This window comes from Mustelus asterias, chromosome 16, assembly GCF_964213995.1.
Source record: "Mustelus asterias chromosome 16, sMusAst1.hap1.1, whole genome shotgun sequence".
Lineage (NCBI taxonomy): Eukaryota > Metazoa > Chordata > Chondrichthyes > Carcharhiniformes > Triakidae > Mustelus > Mustelus asterias.
In genome coordinates, this window is record NC_135816.1 from 11,711,115 (window position 1) to 11,734,760 (window position 23,646).

The window sequence follows — 23,646 nt, forward strand, 5'->3', positions numbered from 1 at the left end:
GAATGTGCAACTAGACCTGGGTGTCCTCGTACACCAGCTGAAAGTCAGCATACAGGTGCAGCAGGCAGTAAAAAAGGCAAATGGTATGTTGGCCTTCATAGTGAGAGGGTTCAAGTGCAGCAACAGGGATGTATTGCTGCAATTATAAAGGGCCTTGATGAAGTCACATCTGGAATAGCGTGTGCAGTTTTGGTCTCCTTATCTGAGAAAGGATGTTCTTGCTCTCGAGGGATTGCAGAGGTTTACCAGACTGATCCCTGGGATGGCAGGATTAATGTATAAGGGGAGATTGACTAGGTTAGGATTGTACTCAGTGGAGTTCAGAAGAATGAGGGGGGGATCTCATAGAAACCTATAAAATTCTAATAGGGCTAGACAGGGTAGATGCAAGAAGAATGTGCCTGATGGTGAGGGTGTCCAGAACCAGGGGTCACAGTCTGAGGATACAAGGTAGACTGTTCAGGACAGAGATGAGGAGAAATTTCTTCACCCAGAGAGTGTTGAGTGTGTGGAATTCACTGCCACAGAAAGTAGCTGAGGCCAAAACATTTTTTTCAAAAAGCAGTTACGTATAGCTCTTGAGGCAAAGGGTATGGGGGGAAGGTAGGATTATGCTATTAAGTTGGATGATCAGCCATGATCATAATGAATGGCGGAGCAGGCTCAAAGGCCGAATGGCCTCCTCTTGTTCCTATTTTCTATGTTTCTATGGAATACCCAAGAAGCTCAACACCATCCAGGACAAAGCGGCACACTTATTGCTACCCCTTCCAGTACCTTAAACATTCACTTCCTCCACCACTGACAAACCTCAGCAGCTATGTGTACATTGTACAAGATGCAGCAATTCATCAAACTCCTTTTGACAGCACCTTGCAAGCCCATGGCCTCTCCCATCCAGAAGCACTAGAGGAGTAGATACATGGGAATACCACCACCTGCAAGTTCCCTTCCAAACCACTCACTACCCTAATTTGGAAATATATCGGTGTTCCTTCACTATCACTGGCTCCAAATCCTGTAACACCTTCCCTGACAGCACCGTGGATGTACCTACACCACATGGACTGCAGCGGTTTGGGAGAGCAACTCACCATCACCTCCTGAAGAGCAGTTAGGGGTGGACAATAAATGCTGGCTTCACCAGCGATGCCCAACTCCTGAGAACAAATATATATTTTCAAAATGCCGGGAAGATTGAAAAGCGGAGACGAGGTAGGATCAGGAATTAAGGATCATCATGTGAATAAATGGCATCAAACTGAGGTTAGGAAATCTTGCATGTTCTAGAAGAGGAGACTGAGTGATAGGTGTGGTAAGACCATAAGATATAGGAACAGAATTAGGCCACTCGGCCCATCTAGTCTGCTCCGCCATTCAATCATGGCTGATATGATTCTCATCCTCATTCTCCTGCCTTCCCCTCATAAGCCTTGATCCCCTTATTGATCAAGAACCTACCTATCTTTGCCTTAAAGACACTCAATGACCTGGCCTCCACAGCCCTCTGTGGCAATGAGTTCCAGATTCACCACCCTCTGGCTGAAGAAATTCCTCCTGATCTCAGTTTTAAAGGAGCGTCCCTTCACTCTGAGGTTGTGCCCTCGAGTTCTAGACTCTCCCACTAGTGGAAACATCCTCTCCACATCCACTCTATCTAGGCCTCTCAGTATTCTGTAGTGCTGTCCAGAGGACTGATTTTAACAGGATTAAGAACTGTATTGCATAGTCTCAGCAAATGCTGGTGCACATTTTGTACACTACAGCCTGACTAACTGTGCAAGGCATCATTAACACTGACCTTATTACAAATCCATTTGACTCGGAGTTAGAACAAACAGAACATCAAAGAGTAGCACCGTCCGAATACCCCATCCTCATGGCAAATCTCTCCTTTCGTTTGCAGGGGGCGATTCTCACCACAATGTTGGCCACACGAAACTTCTCAGGTAAGGCAAACCTATCAGCAACTTTCCATCGCTCTCCAACCCAGCGATGCCGTCTCCACATCAAGAAGCCCTGACACTTGTAAAATCACGGCCGGAATTCTCCCATCCCACCCGCCACTGGAATTTTAGCGGGCGGGTTGCGGAGAATGTGAAACTCCATTGACGGTCGGGTGGGATTTTCCGACTTTTAGACAAGCGCGGCTGGAGCATTCCGCCCCACCTGTCCGAAAACAGGTTTATCATAATCACAAACCAAGGAACAGAGGGCGGAATTCTTCAGCCACTCATGCCGGTGAGATTCCCCAGTCCTGCTGCAGTGAACGGAGATCTGGCAGGGCGCCAAATTCTCCGTCCTCTCCAGCACGAATGGCTGAAAAATTCCAGCTGGAAAACACCAGAAAATCTCAGCAGGTCTGGCAGCATCTGTGGGGGGAGAGAACAGAGTCTGCCCGACCCTCCATCACAACTAAAGAGAGGGAAAATGTGTCGGGTGTTAAACTGTAGCTGGGAGCGATTGCAACAAACTTAAGAACAAGAGACAAGATGGTCAGGTGTCGGTGCGGGGAGCGGGTGGGGGGGCGGGTGGATGGGGGGGGGCGGTGGAGTGGGGGCATGCATTGAGACAAAAATTGTATGGCATATTAAAAAATTAAAGGGGTTAAGATGGAGGAGAAAGGTCACGGTCTAAAGTTGTTGAACTCAATGTTGGGTTCTGGAAGTTGTAATTTGCCAATCGAATCTAAAACAGAAACAGAGAACGCCGGATATGGAACAAAAATAGAGAATGCCCATTTTATCATCATCGCCTCCTTGCTCCAGAGCTCTATACCCTTATTCATAAATACCAGAATCCCAGATAATTTATGAACCGCACTCTCAGCCTGTCCTGCCACCTTCAATGATTCTTGACCCCGGTGTCTCTGCCCCTGCATCCCCTTTAGAATGATAACCTCTATTTTATATTGTCTCTCTTCATTCTCCCGACCAAAACTAATCGCTTCACATTTCTCCGCATTCAAATCCCCTTGTTGGTCCATAATCGACCCACTCTTCCTTTCACCACCCTTCTGTTTTAAATGCCGGTAGAAACTTTTGGATGCCCTCCTTTCTCAGCTGCCAGGCTCTACTCATGCTCTGTCTTTCTTTCTCTTATGTTGCTTTTTCACCTCTGAACCTTGTATATTCAGCCTGGTTCTTCATTGTATAATCCACCTGATATCTGTCAAATGCACCACTTTCTTCCTTCATCTTCATCTCTTTTGTCATCTGCGAGCTCTGAATTTGTTGGCCCTATCTTTCCCATTTGTGGGAATATGCATTCACGACACTTGAACCATCTCTTCAGTTACAGTTCAGCCTGCCAAGCTTTGCCTTCAGTTTATCTAGGCCAGATCCATTCTTAGCCCAGCCAGCCTAAACCTGATCATACGATGACCACTGTCCCTGAAGTGTTTCCCTACTGACATTTGATCCACCTGTCTACATGGTGTTTATGCTGCCCACAAGCCTCCTCCCACTGTACTTGCCTACATCCTATTCCTTTCTCATGTGTGCAGCAAGCTCGCCTTATATGTACCAGTGTGTCTCAGCCACTTCCTGTGACAAAAAGTTCCACAATGAGGTACGGTGACATAGTGGTTAGCACTGCTGCCTCACAGCTCCAGGGACCTGGGTTCGATTGCCGGCTTGGATCAGTGACTGTGTGGAGTCTGCACGCTCTCCCCGTGCCTGTGTGGGTTTCCTCCGGGTGCTCCGGTTTCCTCCCGCAGTCCAAAGATGTGCGGATTAGGGGTATTGGCCATGCTAAATTGCCCCTTAGTGTCCCGGGATAGGTTAGAGGGATTAGCAGAGTAAATATGTGGGGTTACGGGAATAGGGCCTGGGTGGGATTGCTGTTGGTGCAGACTCGATGGACCGAATGGCCTCCTTCTGCATTGTAGAGATTCTATGATTTCTACACACTTGTAAGAAAGAATTGTATTTAGATACTGCTCTTCAAAGGACCTCCTGTGGAGTTTTTGAAACACAGTCACCGTTAGATCATAGAATCCCCACAGTGCAGGAGGAGGCCATTTGGCCCATCGAGTCTGCACCGACTCTTTGAAGAGGTCCTAGTCCTCTCCCCTCCCTATCCCTGTAACCCCACACATTTGACATGGCCAATCTACCTAACCTGCACACCATTCGGACTGTGGGAGGAAACTGGAGCACCCGGAGGAAACCCACACAGACTCTGCACAGTCACCCACGGCTGGAATCGAACCCGGTTCCCTGGCGTTGTGAGGCAGCAGTGCTTTGTAATGTAGAAAACACACATCAAGAAATTGCTTTTTTATTTTTATTTGATTTTATAGAATCATAGAATCCCTACAGTGCAGACTGAGACCCATCGAGACCCATCGAGCCTGCACCGACCACAATCCCACCCAGACCCTAACCCCATGCATCTACCCTAGCTAGTTCCCTAACACTAAGGGGCAATTTAACACGGCCAATCAACCTAACCCGCACGTCTTTCGGACTGTGGGAGGAAACCAGAGCACCCGGAGGAAACCCCCGCAGACATGGGGAGAATGTGCAAACTCCACACAGACAGTGACCCAAACCGGGAATCAAAACCCGGGTCCCTGGCACTGTGAGGTAGCAGTGCTAACCACTGTGGCACAATGCCGCCCACAGAGGGACCTAGGTGTGCAAGTCCACAAATCCTTGAAGGTGGCAACACAGGTGGAGAAGGTGGTGAAGAAGGCATATGGTATGCTTGCCTTTATAGGATGGGGTATAGAGTATAAAAGCTGGAGTCTGATGATGCAGCTGTATAGAACGCTAGTTAGACCACATTTGGAGTACTGCGTCCAGTTCTGGTCGCCGCACTACCAGAAGGACGTGGAGGCATTAGAGAGGGTGCAGAGAAGGTTTACCAGGATGTTGCCTGGTATGGAGGGTCTTAGCTATGAGGAGAGATTGGGTAAACTGGGGTTGTTCTCCCTGGAAAGACGGAGAATGAGGGGAGATCTAATAGAGGTGTACAAGATTATGAAGGAGATAGATAGGGTGAACGTTGGGAAGCTTTTTCCCAGATCAGAAGTGACGTTCACAAGGGGTCACGGGCTCAAGGTGAGAGGGGCGAAGTATAACTCAGATATTAGATGGATGTTTTTTACACAGAGGGTGGTGGGGGCCTGGAATGCGCTGCCCAGTAGGGTGGTGGAGGCAGACACGCTGACATCGTTTAAGACTTACCTGGATAGTCACATGAGCAGCCTGGGAATGGAGGGATACAAACGATTGGTCTAGTTGGACCAAGGAGCGGCACAGGCTTGGAGGGCCGAAGGGCCTGTTTCCTGTGCTGTACTGTTCTTTGTTCTTTGTTGCTGACTATCTTATATTTATGTTCCCTTGTTCTGGACTCTCCCACAAGTGTAAACAGCCCTCCACATTTGCCCTATCCAAACACCCTGTTCATTTTAAAAGTCCTCTATCAGGTCTCCTGATGACAGAAGGATATCATTCACCTGCTCACTCACTCCAGATAATCTCACCCCCTCGACTCAGCAAACCCCGTTTTAATCTCCGATACTCTTCCACCGGCTTTACACTCAGCCGAACTGTCCTGAAGCATACTCACTGTTGCCAGGTAGGAGACACAGCACGATCCCGCAGGCAGCAAGGCAATAAACAGCCAGATAATCTGTCTTTCTAGATGTCGCGTGGGGCATAAACGTCGGGGTCAGTTCCACTGCTCCCCAGAGCAGGAGATTTGATTTATTATTGCCACATGCATTAGCATGTGAAAAGTCAGAGAGTCATAGAGGTTTACAGCATGGAAACAGGCCCTTTGGCCCAACTTATCCATGCCACCCTTTTTTTTAAACCCCTAAACTAATCCCAATTGCCCACATTTGGCCCATATCCCTCTATACCCATCTTACCCATGTAACAGTCTAAATGCTTCTTAAAAGACAAAATTATACCCACCTCTGCTACTACCTCTGGCAGCTTGTTCCAGACACTCACCACCCTCTGTGTGAAAAAATTGCCCCTCTGGACCCTTTTGTATCTCTCCCCTCTCACCTTAAACCTATGCCCACTAGTTTTAGACTCCCCTATCTTTGGGAAAAGATATTGACTTTCTAGCTGATCTATGTCCCTCATTATTTTATAGACCGCGATAATATCACCCCTCAGCCTTCTATGCTCCAGAGAGAAAAGTCCCAGTCTATAAAGCCTCTCCTTATAATTCAAACCATCAAGTCCTGGTTGCATCCTAGTAAATCTCTTCTGCACTCTTTCTAGTTTAATAATATCCTTTCTAAGGTATTGTTTCTTGCATGCTATACAGACAAAGCATACCATTCATAGAGAAGGAAACGAGAGAGGGGTGGCACGGTGGTTAGTGCCACAGTGGTGCCTCACAGCGCCAGGGACCCGGGTTCGATTCCCGGCTTGGGTCACTGTGCGGAGTCTGCACGTTCTCCCCGTGTCTGCGTGGGTTTCCTCCGGGTGCTCCGGTGTCCTCCCACAGTCCAAAGATGTGCGGGTTAGGTTGATTGGCCATGCTAAATTGACCCTAGTGTCAGGGGAATTAGGGGTTAAATGTGTGGGGTTACGGGAATAGGGCTTGGGTGGGATTGTGGTCGGTGCAGACTCGATGGGCTGAATGGCCTCCTTCTGTACTGTCGGGATTCTATGGAATCTATAGAGTGCAGTATATAGTGTTACAGTCATAGCTAGAGTGTAGAGAAAGACCAACTTAATGCGAGGTAGGTCCATTCAAAAGTCTGACGGCGGCGGGGAAGAAGCTGTTCTTGAGTCGATTGGTACGTGACCTCAGACTTTTGTATCTTTTTCCCGATGGGAGAAGGTGGAAGAGAGAATGTCCGGGGTAAGCGAGGTCCTTAATTATGTTGGCTGCTTTGCCAAGGCAGCAGGAACTGTAGACAGTGTCAATGGATGGGAGGCTGGTTTGCATGATGGACTGGGCTACATTCACGACCTTTTGTAGTTCCTTGCGGTCTTGGGCAGAGCAGGAGCCATACCAAGCTGTGATACAACCAGAAAGAATGCTTTCTATGGTGCATCTGTCAGATAGGTCAGATACAGAGGGAACCTGAAAGGAAATCAGAGTGCGCGACTGAGTGGTTAAATCTATTTACCGGGATTAAGGGGAGTGTTTGGGACAAATTGATTCCCAATGGCTTCACTTCCCAGCTGTTTGTGTTGACATAATGGAGATGAACTGCTTTAGTGAGTGCTGATTGATCCCTATCAGTTTTGAGGGAACATGCTTACTTCTCTCATAATGGGGATTGATGATCCCATCAGGGAGTTATCATCAAATGGTAATGTGCTACATTAAACGCCTATTGGCCTATCTGTGGCTGGAGCCTCGCTGCAAATGCTTTAGGAAGATGAGGTTCCAGAGACTGGCCGAGCTCTGTTTCGTACAGATCGACAAGACTCTGTAATGTCAGCTTTGATTCACGCTCGGAACTCCCGCAAGGTTTGCTCCATCTTTTTCCCTCTCCATTTCCCCCTTGTCAGTAAATAGCTGTAAAAATCTTCTTTAACGGAGGCTTCACTCCCATGAAAATGTCACCAAAGCTGCACATAAAAGTAATTGGTTCGACCAAACGCCCGATCTTGTGAATCACAAACTTTGCACCCAGCTGAAGCGATAGAGAGCAAGGAAGCTCTGGGAGTGACTGACTCCTACTGACATTTCCCAACACAATATCATAGAATCCCTACAGTGCAGGAGGAGTCCATTCGGCCCATCGAGTCTGCACCAACCACAATCCCACCCAGGCCCTATTCCCATAACCCCATGCATTTACGCTGCTGGCCCCCCTGACATTAAGGGGCAATTTAGCACCTAACCCGCACACCTTTGGGCTGTTGGAGGAAACCGGAGCACCCGGAGGAAACCCACGCAGACACTGGGAGAACGTGCAGACTCCGCACAGACAGTGACCCAAGCCGGGAATCCAACGTGGATCTCTGGCGCTGTGAGGCAGCAGTGCTAGCCACTGTGCCACTGTGCCACCCAATAATGACCCCGGGGGTCATAGGTCAGACAGGGGGCATCAGAGTGCAGAGCTGAACACGCAGCTCACTTGCATCTTGGATGCAGTATTAATGAAAGCCCTCAGCTGAATGACAATAATCTCAGACGCACCATTCTGAGCCATGTTCGTGTCTATACCCTCAGAATCATTTCGTAAAAACAGATTATCCTTCTGTTTTCATTCGTGAAGGGGATGCGGGCATCGCCGGTTGGGCCTGCATTTATCACCCATCCTTAATTGCCCTGAACCAAGGGCATTTAAGAGTCAACCACATTGCTGTGGATCTGAAATCACACATAGGCCAGACCAGATAGGTCCGGCAGATTTCCCATTGCTGTTTGTGGGAGCTTGCTGTTTGCACATTGACTACATTCCTGCGGTGACTACACTTCACAAATAGCTGACGAGCTGTCCCCCACAAGTCTCTGAGAGCTTGCCGCTCATCCAACTCTCACCCCGTGAGTATCCCTGATTTTAATCACAGCGCCATTGGCTCTCAGCTACCCTGGAGTCTCGAATCCTAAACTCCTCCCTGGCTCCCTCTGCTACTTTAAAAACTGGTTCATCTGCCTTAATATCGCCTCCTGTAGCTTAGAGTTTTATATTGCCTTATAACACTCGAGGGACATTTATTATGTTAAAGCCATTATATGAGTATCAATAAATATAAGCTTTTGTTGTTGTTGTTGGAGCAGTTTAAGAAGTGCTGAGGTTCCAAATGGTGCTATATAAATGCAAGTTCTTCAGTTTAATTCGTGGAGAATTGGCTGATGATTATATTCAGGGACATTTCAAAGCGGATATTTTGGATGAAGGGGTTTCCCGCCCCTGCGTGCCGAAATCTCCAGCAGACAAAATGCTCGATTATTTGTTGGGTTTGAGGTGGATGCTTCATCTGAATCGATAATCCCACCTTCACTCAGATTCCTGCTGCTATCCCACAGGGACAGTTACGTTCAGCAGTCACCCCATCTGCCCGTGCGTGCTCGGTCACTCCCACTCCTGGAATCATTGTTGTGTGTCTACTGACCACCTCTCCCTGCCACCCTTTCCCTGACCCCCCGCAACCTCCCGCTCACTGCCTCTCTCTCAATCTCCTGCCTTCTTTCTCTCGCTGCCTCTCTCTCTCAACCACTTGCCATCTCTCTCCCTCGCTGCCTCTCTTTCAATCCCCTGCCTTCTTTCTCTCACTGCCTCTCTCTCTCAACCACTTGCCATCTCTCTCCCTCGCTGCCTCTCTCTCTTAACCCTTGCCTTCTCTCTCTCGCTGCCTCTCTCTTAACCCCCTACCATCTCTCTCTCGCTGCCTCTCTCTCTTAACCCCCTGCCTTCTCTCTCTCACTGCCTCTCTCTCAATCCCCTGCCTTCTTTCCCTCACTGCCTCTCTCTCAATCTCCTGCCTTCTTTCTCTCACTGCCTCTCTCCCTCAACCACTTGCCATCTCTCTCTCTCGCTGCCTCTCTCTTAACCCGCTGCCTTCTCTCTCTCGCTGCCTCTCTCTCTCAACCACTTGCCATCTCTCACTCACTGCCTCTCTCTCTTAATCCCCTGCCTCTCTCTCTTAACCCCCTGCCTTCTCTCTCTCGCTGCCTCTCTCTCAACCCACTGCCTTCTCTCTCTCGCTGCCTCTCTCTCTCAACCCCTTGCCATCTCTGTCTCTCTGTCTCCCACTCAGCACCCCAAATGTTACTAATTCAGTAATGTAATCTGGGCAGTACAGCACAGTGGTTTAGTTACTGGACTAATGCTCCAAGGAACTATATTAATGATCCTGTAACTAGAGTTCAAATCCCACTGTTGGCAGCAGTTGGGAATTAAAATTCAGCTAATTAAAGAGATGTGGAATTTTTAGAAAAAGCCAGTTTTAGTAATGGTGAATTATCAGATCTTATTAAGAGAAAAGCCCAGCTGTGATACAGCCCTTTAGAGAGAGAAACCTGCTGTCCCTCCCCAGTCTGTTCAAGGTGTGACTCCAAACCCACAGCAATGTCTGAACCGAATCCTCTGAAATGGCCCAGCAAGCCACCCCGCTCTAGCTCACCACTGCCACCTACTGGCCCTGGCCGTGTCTTACCAAAAAATACCCTGGAGTGGTTGAGGTGATGATAGATTGATGGGATGCCCTTTGTTTGAGCCTGTCTTTCTCACTCCCAAAAGCATCATCCTGTTTCTTTTATCTTTCAACCTTCCCCCTTGCAGCATCTGGGTTCTCAAATGGGAAATCATAGAATCCTATAGTGCAGAAGGAGGCCATTCGGCCCATTGAGTCTGCACCGACCACAATCCCACCCAGGCCCTATTCCCACATATTTACCCGCTAATCCCTCAAATCTACGCATCTCAGGACTCTAAGGGGCAATTTGTAACCTGGCCAATCAACCTAACCCGCACATCTTTGGACTGTGGGAGGAAACCGGAGCACCCGGAGGAAACCCACGCAGACACGAGGAGAATGTGCAAACTCCACACAGACAGTGACCCAAGCCGGGAATCGAACCCAGGTCCCTGGAGCTGTGAAGCAGCAGTGCTAACCACTGTGCTACCGTGCCCCCCATTTAGGAGAATTTAGGACATGATCGAGGCAACACAGAGGCACAGGGGTGGCACAGTGGTTAGCACTGCTGCCTCACAGCACCAGGGGCCCGGGTTCGATCCCCGACTTGGGTCACTGCCTGTGCGGAGTCTGCACATTCTCCCCGTGTCTGTGTGGGTTTCCTCCGGGTGCTCCGGTTTCCTCCCACAATCCAAAAGGCGTGCAGGTTAGATGGATTGGCCATGCCAAATTGTCCCTTAGTGTCCAAAGATATAGGCCAGAATTCTCCCGTCCTGCCTGCCACGGGAATTGTAGCGGGCGATGGGGGGGGGAGGGGGGGGGGTGGGGGGGTGGGGGGGGTGGGGGGGTGGAGGGGGGGGGTGGGGGGTGGGGGGGTGGAGGGGGGGAGTGGGGGGGGGTGGGGGGGTGTGGGGGGGGGTGGGGGGGGGGGGGGGGGGGGTGGTGGGGGGGGGGGGTGGGGGGGGGTGGGGGGGGGGTGGTGGACCATGCAAAGGTCCACTGACCTTGGGTGGGATTCTCCGGTTTTGTGGTGAGCATGGCCAGAGAACCCCACCCGTGCAGGTTAAGTGGACTGGCCATGCTGGATTGACCCTTAGTGTCCAAAGATGTATAGATTAGGTGGATTGGCCATGCTAAATGTGTGGGGGGGAGGGGGTGGGGTTACACAGGCCTGGGCCTGGGCGAGATGCTCTTTAGGGAATTCTATGGGCAAAAAAAATCTTCTTTTCAAAAAACCAGTTGCCGGTCCCTCTCTGGCTCTGTGCTAACGCCAACCCTGATGCCAAGGTTACAACAGGAGGTGGAGAAAACCTACCGTGGGAATCACAGGGACCAATGTGAAAAGAGACAACAGCGTATCGTTCGATTACAAATATTAACTGTCTAATGAAATATCTCCGCTTTCCCCAATCCCCACTCCTCCTAAACTTCAATACTCCATTTCCTTACATCTCAGTATAATTGTGTTTGGTTTTCTTTCAATTACAGGTGGGAGAAGCTCAGGTAACAAGAAGACAGACGGGGTGAAGGTAGGAAATTAATCTTCTGTATTCCGCCTCTACGATCTGTAGCGTCTTTGTCCTGTGTTTGACCAGTTTTTTAAAAACCATCCCATGTGACAGATAATGATGGCCCCCAAGCATTCCAATAACTTTATTGCTAACCTGTCCATGAGCAATACGCAGCTCAAAGTGTTCCTGTCTCTCTCCCTGTCTCTCCCCGAGGATCGGGAATTTCTCTGAAAAGTATGAAGGAGTGCAATATAAAGGGAAAGACTCTTAGTACTGTAGAGGATCAGAAGGACCTTGGGGTCCGGGTCCATAGGACTCTGAAATCGGCCCCGCAGGTGGAGGAGGTGGTTAAGAAGGCGTATGGTGTGCTGGCCTTTATCAATCGAGGGACTGAGATTAGGAGTCCGGGGATAATGATGCAGCTATATAAGACCCTCATCAGACCCCACTTGGAGTACTGTGCTCAGTTCTGGTCACCTCATTACAGGAAGGATGTGGAAAAGATTGAAAGGGTGCAGAGGAGATTTACAAGGATGTTGCCTGGATTGAGTGGCATGCCTTATGAGGATAGGCTGAGGGAGCTCGGTCTTTTCTCCTTGGAGAGACACAGGATGAGAGGAGACCTAATAGAGGTATATAAGATGTTGAGAGGCATAGATCGGGTGGACTCTCAGAGGCTTTTTCCCAGGGTGGAAATGGCTGCTACGAGAGGATACGGGTTTAAGGTGCTGGGGGGTAGGTACAGGGGAGATGTTAGGGGGAAGTTTTTCACACAGAGGGTGGTGGGCGAGTGGAATCGGCTGCCGTCAGTGGTGGTGGAGGCAAACTCAATAGGGTCTTCTAAGAGACTCCTGGATGAGTACATGGAGCATAATAGGATGGAGGGTTATAGGTAGGCCTAAAAGGTAGGGATATGTTCGGCACAACTTGTGGGGCCGAAGGGCCTGTTTTGTGCTGTAGTTTTTCTATGTTTCTATGTATTCAGCCTCAGCTAACATAAGCTGCATGTGTGAACGTGTCTTCATCAATAGACCATGGGATATCAGTAGTGAAGACCTTCAGCACTGAGATGGAGAGACGGTCATGTAGGGGTAATGTCAAATAACTGGTGATCCAGAGGTCCCAGCCTTGTATTTGCCAGATTGATACCTGGAATGAGCGGGTTGTATTGTGAAGAAAGACTCGCTGAGTTAAAAGCAAATTACTGTGGATGCTGGAATCTGAAACAAAAACAGAAAATGCTGGAAAATCTCAACAGGTCTGACAGCCTCTGTGGAGAGAGAATAGAGCCAACGTTTCGAGTCTGGATGACCCTTCATCAGAGGATTTGCTGAGTTGTTAGTGTTTAGAGTCACAGAGGTTTACAGCATGGAAACAGGCCCTTTGGCCCAACTTATCCATGCCGCCCTTATTTTCTTTTTTAAAACCCCTAAGCTAATCCCAATTGCCCGCATTTGGCCCATATCCCTCGATGCCCATCGTACCCATGTATCTACCTAAATGCTTTTTAAAAGATAAAATTGTACCCGCCTCTACTACTACCTCTGGCAGCTTGTTCCAGACACTCACCACCCTCTGTGTGAACAAATTGCCCCTCTGGAACCTTTTGTATCGCTCCCCTCTCACCTTAAACCTATGCCCTCTAGTTTTAGACTCCCCTATCTTTGGGAAAAGATATTGACTATCTAGCTGATCTATGCCCCTCATTATTTTATAGACCTCTGTAAGATCACCCCTCAGCCTCCTACGCTCCAGAGAAAAAAGTCCCAGTCTATCCAGCCTCTCCTTATAACTCAATCCATCAAGTCCCGGTAGCATCCTAGTAAATCTTTTCTGCACTCTTTCTAGTTTAATAATATCCTTTCTATAATAGGGTGACCAGAACTGTACACAGTATTCCAAGTGTGGCCTTACCAATGTCTTGTACAACTTCAACAAGACGTCCCAACTCCTGTATTCAATGTTCTGACCGATGAAACCAAGCCTGCCGAATGCCTTCTTCACCACACTGTCCACCTGTGACTCCACTTTCAAGGAGCTATGAACATGTACCCCTAGATCTCATTTTTTCCTTGAATGTGTGCCTTTGACACACCAGTAATGTTCATGCGAACATGTAAAATAAGAGGACCAGTAGGCCATTCGGCCCCTCAAGCCTGCTCCACCATTTGATAAGATCTTGGCTGATCTTTAAGTTTATTTATTAGTGTCACAAGTAGGCTTACATTAACACTGCAATGAAGTTACTGTGAAAATCCCCTAGTGGCCACACTCCAGCGCCTGTTCAGATACACTGAGGGAGAATTTAGCATGGCCAATGCACCCTAACCAGCACATCTTTCAGACTGTGGGAGGAAACTGGAACACCTGGAGGAAACCCATGATCCGTTTGTGTTTCGAATTGCACCAACCCTGATAATCTTTCACCCCCTTGTCCAACAAGAATCCACCTACCTCTACCTTAAAAATATTCAGTGAGCCTGCCCCCACTGCCTCCTGAGACAGAGAGTTCCAAAGTGGCACAGAGACTCGGAAAGAAAAATATTCTCCTCATCTCTGGGCAACCTTTCATTTTAAGGCAGCACCCCCTAGTTCTGGACCCACCCCCAAGAGAAAACATCCTTTCCACATCCACCTTGTCCAGACCATTCAGGATCTTATATACTTCATTCAAGTCACCCCCTCACTCTTCCATACAAGTGGAAACAAGCTCAGTCTGTCCAACCTTTCCTCATTAGACAACCGGCTCATTCCAGGTATCAATCTAGCAAACACGAGGCTGGGCTCTCTGGATCACCGATCCATTGACATAATCCCTACATCATCTCAGTGCTGAAGGTCACCTCTACTGATCTCCCATGGTCTATTGATGAAGACAAGTGCATAAAGTTTGATGAGGCCACGCAACACATCTTCTGGCGGAAAAAGCCCTCTTAGCCTTACGAGAGATAGATCCCCAACCCCACTGACTACAACGGTTCCGGGGATGAGAGATTTTACTTGGGCTAACTGGAGAAGCTGGGATTTCTCCTGGGTAAGAAGTCTCACAACACCAGGTTAAAGTCCGACAAGTTTATTTGGTAGCACAAGCCACCAGTTTTCGGAGCGCTGCAGTGCTCCGAAAACTAGTGGCTTGTGCTACCAAATAAACCTGTTGGACTTTAACCTGGTGTTGTGAGACTTCTTACTGTGTTTACCCCAGTCCAACGCCGGCATCTCCACATTATTTCTCCTGGGATCAGAGGGGGGGTTAAGAGGAAATTTGACAGGGTGTCAATAATCATGAAAGCTCTTGACAAGAGTAAATGAATGGAAGCTGTTTCCAATAGGACCGAGGATCGGTAACCAGGGGGCGGGGGTGGGGGTGGTGGGGGGGGGGGGGGGGGGGGGTGGAGGGAGGGCACAGATTTAAAATGATTGACACAAGTGCCAGGAAGCCCTTTCATACAATGAGAGGGCTTGGATTTGGAATGTCTGACAGGGCAGTGAACAAAGGAGCAGGAATAGGACATTCTGCCCCTCAAAGAGCCTATTCCGCCAGTCAATAAGATCAGTGGATGTTTCGAGTTCCAAGACAGCACTGCTTCTTCGTGGCTTTCTAAGTGCGAGGTGAACTCATTAAACTCATATAAAAAAGCAGCTTTCAGAGAGGTTCCCTCATGGCAAAGGTCGCCTGATTCTAGCAGGCCAGATGGGATATGTAGTGACGTTACATTTCAAAACACAAACGGTGGAGACCTTCGGAAAGGGAGTTGGATAAATAATTGAAGGATAAAGAGAATTGCAGGGGTATGGGGCAAGACCAGGGTGAGGGAGTGGGACTAACTGGATTAATCTTTGAAAGAGCCAGCACAGATCTGATTGGCCAAATGGCCTCTTTCTGTGCTGTACTATTCTCTGAAGGAGAAATGTAACATTTAACGGAGTGATCACGAGAATAGCAGTGAAAGTACAAGAGGTGTTCCCCCAGTTGGATGTGGGAAAATAATCACAGCCTAGGTCACAGAGTGGGCAATGCTCAGCTGCCTGGTTGTACCATCTTGCTTCCTTTAAGATACTCCTTCAAACTAACTCTTCAGCCAAGCTTATGATCACCTGCCCTCTTGTATGGCTCAGTATCTGAGTTACACTCCTGTGAAATACAGTATCTGTGAAATGCCCTTGGAATATCTTATTGCATTAAAAGTGCTTTCAATCTATAAATTGGTGCAGTTATTGAATGGCAGTTTAAAGTTTAAGTTTATTAATAGTGTCACAAGTAAGGCTTACATTAACACTGCAATGAAGTTACTGTGAAAATCCCCTGGTCGCCACACTCCGGCGCCTGTTCGGGTAACACTGAGGGAGAATTTAGCACGGCCAATGCACCCTAACCAGCACATCTTTCAGACTGTGGGAGGAAACCGGAGCACCCGGAGGAAACCCACACAGACACGGGGCGAACGTGCAGACTCCACACAGACAGTGACCCAAGACGGGAATCGAACCCGGGTCCCTGGCACCGTGAGGCAGCAGTGCTAACCGCTGTGCCACCGTGCCAGCAGAGCAGGTGTGAGGGGGTATCTAGGTTATTCCTGGCTGCCATGTTTTTCCTGAGTCAGAACTTTGAATTGGTGGGATTCGAACCCGGGTCCCCAGAACATTCACTGAGTTTCTGCATTAATAGTCTAGCGGGAATGCCACTGGGCCATCACAGATTGGTTAAACAAGTGGGCAAAGATCAAATAATGGCAAATGGAGTATAATGTAGTGAATTGTCCATTTGAACAAGAATAAAATAGAAGCATTTTATCTAAATGGTGCAAGACTGCAAAGCTCTGAGGTGCAGGGGAATCCCAAATGATTAATATTAAGGTTCAGCAAGTAATTGAGAAAGCAATATGGATGTTATCATTTATTGTGAAGGGAATTGGTTACAAAAATGGGGAGGTTATGTTTCAGTTACATGTAACCGTGGGGAAGGCATCGGGAAAACCCCCGAGGGGATTTTCACAGCAACTTCATTGCAGTGTTAATGTAAGCCTCACTTGTGACTAATAAATAAACTTTACTTTAACCTATTGTCCAAGGAGGCGACGTAAGAGACATGAGTTCGGACCAGCTCTAGGGGCTGAGCAGCTTGCGTGCCCATTGCTCAGGGAGATTGGGCTGCTTTCAAAGGGAATTGTTGTGTGTGTAGTAACTGTCGTCTGTATATTGTGCTGTTCAGGAGCTTGTTTGCTTCAAGGGCCACTTGGAAAGATCGATGAGTATGAAACTTCTCCCCTTGAGAACCCTGGAGAGTAGAATTGTCCATTAAACATCTTCCTTCTGCCTTATTTAAAAGATGCACTCAACCGTTGAAGTGGAAGTCCTCCGATATATTTAGATAGGGGCACTGTCAGATCCTCACTGCTGATGTTTCTGCCCTCTGGTCCGTTGTTTGATTTGATTTGATTTGATTTATTATTGTCACGTATTAGTACACAGTGAAAAGTATTGTTTCTTGCTCGCTATGAAGACGAAGCATACCGTTCATAGAGAAGGAAAGGAGAGAGTGCAGAATATAGTGTGACAGTCATAGCTAGGGTGTAGAGAAAGATCAACTTAATGCAAGGTAAGTCCATTCAAAAGTCTGACAGCAGCAGGGAAGAAGCTGCTCTTGAGTCGGCTGGTACGTGACCTCAGACTTTTGTATCTTTTTCCCAATGGAAGAAGGTGGAAGAGAGAATGTCCGAGCTGCGTGGGGTCCTTAATTATGCTGGCTGCTTTTCCCGAGGCAGCTATGGAGACGCCTGCAGCCCAGAGTTGATGAGTCTCACAGGCAGTTTTTCCTTAAGCTTCGGTTAATAGTAGGAGGCAGCTGTGTTCAGTGGGTAGTCCTCTCACCTCTGCGTCAGGATGTCCCGGGAGTAAATCACGCTCCAGAGACTGGGCTTGTATTCTGTAATGACCACAACCAGACCCATCAGGTGGGCCTCTTGGAGTATGAGCTCCCTGATTGAGGCAACGGTTGCCTGCCCAATCAGGGAGTCTCACAGAGTGTCAGGACTACTGGCACTCTGGACTCTGACTTTGAAGCACTCGAGGAGTGGAATTGAATTTGTAAATAAAGGGAATCCAGTGAAGGGACACCTGCCTCTGAGGATTATTTCACTTCCCCAGTGCAGTGCTGAAGATGTGCTGCATTGTCATGGGTGCCATCCTTTGGATGGGAGGTTAAACTGAGGCAGCCCTCTCAGATAGATTAAAGACAGTGCTATATGAGCAATATCAAGGGACTCCTCCTTGAAGCCCTGGTCAGCCAGCAACACTAAAGCAGATTATCTGCTTGTTATATCACTGCCTGTGGGAGCTTGCTGTGCGTAAACTGGCTGCCATGTTTCCTAGTAACCACAGTTCAAATGTAAAGCACTTGGCTGTAGAGTACTTTGGGTGTAAAAGACATGGGGTGAGGGATATCTTCCGGTCCCTATGAAGGTAACCACCCCCCCACGCACCCCCCTCCTCCCCCCACAGTGGCTTCCCTGGTGGCGGGACGGGTGACCCGTACAAAGTGCTATCAACATCGGTGGGACCGGAAGGTCCCGCTGGCGTCCAATGGTGGGTCGCCTCTGCCGGCGGGAAACCCATTGCGAGGGAGGGAGGTTGAGGGTGGGGGGGGGGGAGGAGGGTTGGGGGGGGGGCGCAGGGTGGGGGTGCGGTGGGCTGAGAAATCCCACCCATTAGATAGACCAAGCAGTCGTTCGGGTAATCCAGACGATGTGAGTTCAAATCCCACCAGGGCGGTTCATGAATTTAATTGCAGAGGAGATGGGGGGTTTGAGAACCCAGCAAGGTGTGAGGAGATCAGTCAGCCTTGGAACCAGGGTTCAGTTCCCTGTGCGGCTGCTGCATTTATTCAGGATTCTCAGTCCTTGCTTTCACACCATCCCCGAAAGCACTCTGCTGTCTCAGTAAAACGCATCAATTACCACCAATTAGCACAGACTCACATTAACACTGATGGAAATCCTGCTCCTGAAAAGTCAAATGACATTTCTGAGATTGAGAATTGGAGATTCGCCATTTAACTCGATCTCAAAAGGTCATCCATGGGCACATTAACCTCATGAATTAATAAGAGATAAATAAAATTGGACCATAAAGAGGTTTGTTGAACCTAGGTCGCAGCATAGCTGGAGTCGCCTGTCCAGTTCTGGTCACCATACTGTAACAGGGATGCAGAGGCACTGGAGAGGATGCAGAGGAGATTGATTTGATTTGATTTATTATTGTCACATGTATTGGCATACAGTGAAAAGTATTGTTTCTTGCGCACTATACAGACAAAGCATACCATTCATAGAGAAGGAAATAAGAGAGTGCAGAATGTGATGTTACAGTCATAGCTCGGGTGTAGAGAAAGATCAACTCAGTGCGAGGTAGGTCCATTCAAAAGTCTGACAGCAGCAGGGAAGAAGCTGTTCTTGCGTTGGTTGGTACGTGACCTCAGACTTCTGTATCTGTTCCCTGACGGTAGAAGGTGGGAGAGGGAACATCCAGAGTGTGTGGGGTCCTTAATTATGCTGGCTGCTTTACAGCGGGAAGTGTAGACAGAGCCAATGGATGGGAGGCATGTTTGCGTGATGGATTGGGCTACATTCACGACCTTTTGTAGTTCCTTGCGGTCTTGGGCAGAGCAGGAACCAGACCAAGCTGTGATACAACCAGAAAGAATGCTTTCTGTGTATCTGTAAAAGTTGATGAGAGTCGTAGTTGACATGCCAAATTTCCTTTATCTTCTAAGAAAGTAGAAATGGGCTTTCTTAACTATAGTGTCGGCATGGGGGGACCAGGAGAGGTTGTTGGTGATCTCAGATGATATGAGAAATGTGTGGGATTATATCTCAGATGAGGGTGAACAGGCTGGGTGTTCTTTCTCTTGAGGAAATTAGGGGTGACTTCATACAGGCCTTTAAAATTATGAAAGCTCTTGATAGAATGGGCAATTAGGAATGGGCAACAAATGCTAGTCTTGCCAGTGACGCCCACACCCCATAAAAGAATAAAAAGATAAATACAGAGAGAATGGTTCCACCCTCCGGGATGAACATCACTCGAGCACGTTAATCTTAAATAGTCCCCAAGAAATCCAATCCAGGAAATACTACTCTACCCAGAGAGCGATGAGAATGTGGAACTCACTGATACAGAAGTGAATAATATAGATGCCCTTAAAGTGGGGTGGGCAGGGAGCAGGGGGGTGTGGGTGGGGGGGGGAGGGGGGGGGCGGTGGTGTTGGGGGAGAGGGGGCACTGAGTAAGTGTATGGCAGAGATGGGAAAGAGCTTTCTTATCGATTTAGATGAGGAAGGACTGGAGGAGGTTTGAGTGAAGCATAAATGCTGGCACGGACTGGTTAGGCTGAATGGCCTGTTTCTGTGCTACACATCTGCTGGAATCCTCTGACATCAGTAGAGTTTCATTAGACTTGGGTGTGGAGATACAGGACAAAGGCAGCTGGGCTGGAGCTGAGGTGTGGATCAGCCATGACCTCATTGAATGGTGGAACATGATGCTGCCTACATGTGGCTTTATGATTAAGTGGACATTATGAATAACGTGCATTTGGGGTTTTCTGCACATTCTTATTTAGCTCATATCAGTGCTTGCATGATGCACTAATGATAAAGCTCAGATGTACTGTTAAAGTTGGTTTGCCATATTGCAAATCCATTTCCCCTGGAGTTACGTACATAATACAATTCAAGTTTAAACCAGGTCCCTTCCACATTCCTTCTAAAGGAGGTAGATTAGTTTTGCAGCGTTTTTCTTCACTTATTCTTTTGTGGGATGTTGGCGTCACTGGCAAGGCCAACATTTGTTGCCTGGTTGCCCTTGAACCGAAGAGTTTGCTGGGCCACTCCAGAGGGGCAGTTAAGAGACAACCACATGCCTGTGGACCTGGAGTCACGTGGAGGATAGCCCGAGGTAAGGACGGCAGACGGCATTAGTGAACCAGATGGGTTTTCACAAACATCGCTGATAGTTTCACAGTCACCATCGGCGAGACTAGCTTTGTAATTCCAGATTTTGTGAATTGAGTTTAAACTCCACCAGCTGCCGTGGTGGGATTTGAACCCGTGTCCCCGGAACATCAGCCTGGGTTTCTAGGTTACAAAGCCTTTTATCTCACCACCCCGTTTCCAAGCCTCCACATGTAAACATTGTTCCCATCTTGTTCTGCGGCATTGAGAGTTTAATTGCTGATCACAGATTGAGCAGGTTGCCGTGGTTACTCCTCATTGTGATGGACCTGTACCTTTCATTTAGGAATCCTCGGAGAGCTCTAACACTACCATCGAAGACGAGGACACAAAAGGTAAGGTGCAAAGCGTAAGAGGAAAGAGTGCACGGTGGACGCAGAGAAAATGTTTCCGCTTGTGAAGGGAAATGAGGGAGATCATCAATATATAGAAACTGGGGGCAGGAGGAGGCCATTCGGCCCCTCGGGCCTGCTCTGCCAGTCATCTTGATCATGGCTGATCATCAAATTCAATATCCTGATCCCCCCCCCTTCCCACCATATCTCTCAATCCCTTTAGCCCCAAGAGCTCTATCTAATTTCTTCTTGAAATCAGACAAAATTTTGGCCTCAACTACATTCATAGAATCCCTACAGTGCAGAAGGAGGCCATTCAGCCCATCGAGTCTGCACCGACAACAATTCTACACAGGCGCCATTCGCGTAACCCCACATATTTACCCCACTAATCGCTCTAACTTGCACATCCCGGGACACTGAGGGGCAATTTAGAATGGTCAATCAACCTAACCCGCACATCTTTGGACTGTGGGAGGAAACCGGAGCACCCGGAGGAAACCCACGCAGGCACGGGGAGAATGTGCAAATTCCACCCAGACAGTGACCCAAGCCGGGAATTGAACCCAGGTCATTGGAGCTGTGAGGCAGCAGTGCTAACCACTGTGTCACAGGTGGTAGTGAATTCCACACATTCAGCACTCTTATAAGGGCTTGGAGTTTCTGCTTGACTGTACTGGTATTTTCAGCAGTTTTCCTGATGTTGATTTCGATTTGATTTGATTTGATTTATTATTATCACATATATTAGTATACAGTGAAAAGTATTGTTTCTTGCGCGCTATGCAGACAAAGCATACCATTTATAGAGAAGGAAAGGAGCGGGTGCAGAATGTAGTGCTACAATCATAGCGAGGGTGTAGAGAAAGATCAACTTAGTGCGAGATAGGTTGCTATAACTGGCTGTAAAGGTCAGTGGAGTTTTATGTGCAAATCATGTTCAGTGCATCACAGATTTCTGTCATCTTTTGTAGAAAAGTTCTTCCAGCACTCAGCCCAAACTGTCCACTCCCCCAGACTCAATGAAATACCATGGCGCTTTCCCACTCATTCTTTTGGTATTCGTTCATGGGATGTCGGTATTCTTTGGTAGACCTGCGTTTTTATTGCCCATCCCTAATTGCCCCTTGAGAAGTTGGGGGTGAGCCACCTTCATGAGCCACTGCAGTCCATGTGGTGTAGGTACACCCACAGTGCTGTTAGGAAGGGACAGTGAAGGATCGGCTGATATATTTCCAAGTCAGGGCGGTGAGTGGCTTGGAGGGAAAGTTGCAGGTGGTGGTGTTCCACTGTGACCATGTCTTCAGCTCTTCGATGTGGCTCCAAAGGCTTTTAGGGCATAAGGCCACATATGGACCCGCTTTGAGAAGTGTTGATTAGTTTTTGAGATTTACTCAGGAGCTGATGACTGTACCCCAGTGTCGCTGGAAAATAATTGTGCATATTTTTTAAGCGTAGTTTTCAGCCCTCTGAAATTGGCTCACTCCCAGGATTGACCCCACAGTTTAAAATCATAGAATCGTAGAATCCCTACAGTGCAGAAAGAGGCCATTCGGCCCATTGAGCCTGCACACCATAACCCCACATAACCCCCTGACACTAAGGGGCAATGTAGCACGGCCAATCCACCTAACCCGCACATCTGATTATTATTTTTGTGATGATTCCCTCTCCAGTTGCGTTAATCAAATTTCACCAAGGAATATTTTTAAAGCAACATTTTATGAGGCATAAATTTGCATTTTTAAATGCTATGGAAGATTTTGTAAATGGGTTTGAGCGGAAAGTTGGGTGTTGGGGGATAGAAAACCGTTTACGGAATGGGCGTAACTTTGGATGCAAGAAAGAACCTTTCATCAATGAGACAGAGTTAACAAAACCTGCCTCCTCTGGCCACAATGCCGCTGTCAGCGACAAGTCCGAGACTTCAATCACCCCACAGTTACAATATCATGCACTTCCTACTGATGCCCTCTCACCCCCGGCCGCCATTTTAATTCAGCCCCCCCGCTTCTGTGAACTCCTGTACCTGACTTGCTCCAAGGGACTTCCAAGTCATGATGTTACTGTTAAGTATTGCTGAAAAAAGGGAGATGCTGTCAAAGATTTTTACTTTGCACTCATCAGGACAGATGCAAGAATACCAAATTTCAGAAGGAGCACCAATTTATACTGCATGAGAAAAGGATGCTGACTGGTTGGGAAGTGATTGGTCAAGGCATTGCTATGGAGAGTACACAAAGAAACTATTGCCACCATGACTTTTTGGCATTCTTGCATCTGTCCTGGTGCGTATAAGACGAAAAGCTTCAACAGCATGTTTCTTTTTTTCAACGATATTCAAGTTCTATACTACCAAATGACTATTTGTTACGATTCGATTCAGCTGCTCTGGGCAAAGGGAAGCTGGTCTTCAGTAGGTACGAAGGAAGAGAGGGTGAAATGGATAAAGCAGCTGGAGAACGTCAGGGAAAAATGGAAGGAGGGAGAGATGAAGGCAGCATCGGATGAAGAAAGAGATCTATGGGCAGAGAAAAAGGGAGGAATGGATGGATGGAGGGAGGAATGACTGCAGAGAAGAGGGAGGGACTGATGGAGGAAGACGTGGAGGGAGGACTGAATACAGAGAGATGGGAGAGAAGTGAATGGATGGAGAGAGATGACGGGAGAAATGGATAGAGAAAATAGAGGGAGGAATGAATGGATGGGGAAAGAGATGATGG

The 23,646-nt window shown here is 48.1% G+C and overlaps 1 protein-coding gene across 1 annotated transcript in view; it reads left to right on the top strand.

Moving 5' to 3' along the window:
- The window catches only part of LOC144505449 (calcium/calmodulin-dependent protein kinase type II subunit alpha), a 223,621-nt gene that overhangs the window by 194,412 nt on the left and 5,563 nt on the right, over positions 1 to 23,646 (top strand). The window contains exons 12-14 of the mRNA XM_078231553.1: positions 1,907 to 1,949; positions 11,559 to 11,599; positions 20,875 to 20,923. Of these exons, the coding sequence (XP_078087679.1) occupies positions 1,907 to 1,949; positions 11,559 to 11,599; positions 20,875 to 20,923 (133 nt within the window). The remainder of the gene's footprint in view (positions 1 to 1,906; positions 1,950 to 11,558; positions 11,600 to 20,874; positions 20,924 to 23,646) is intronic.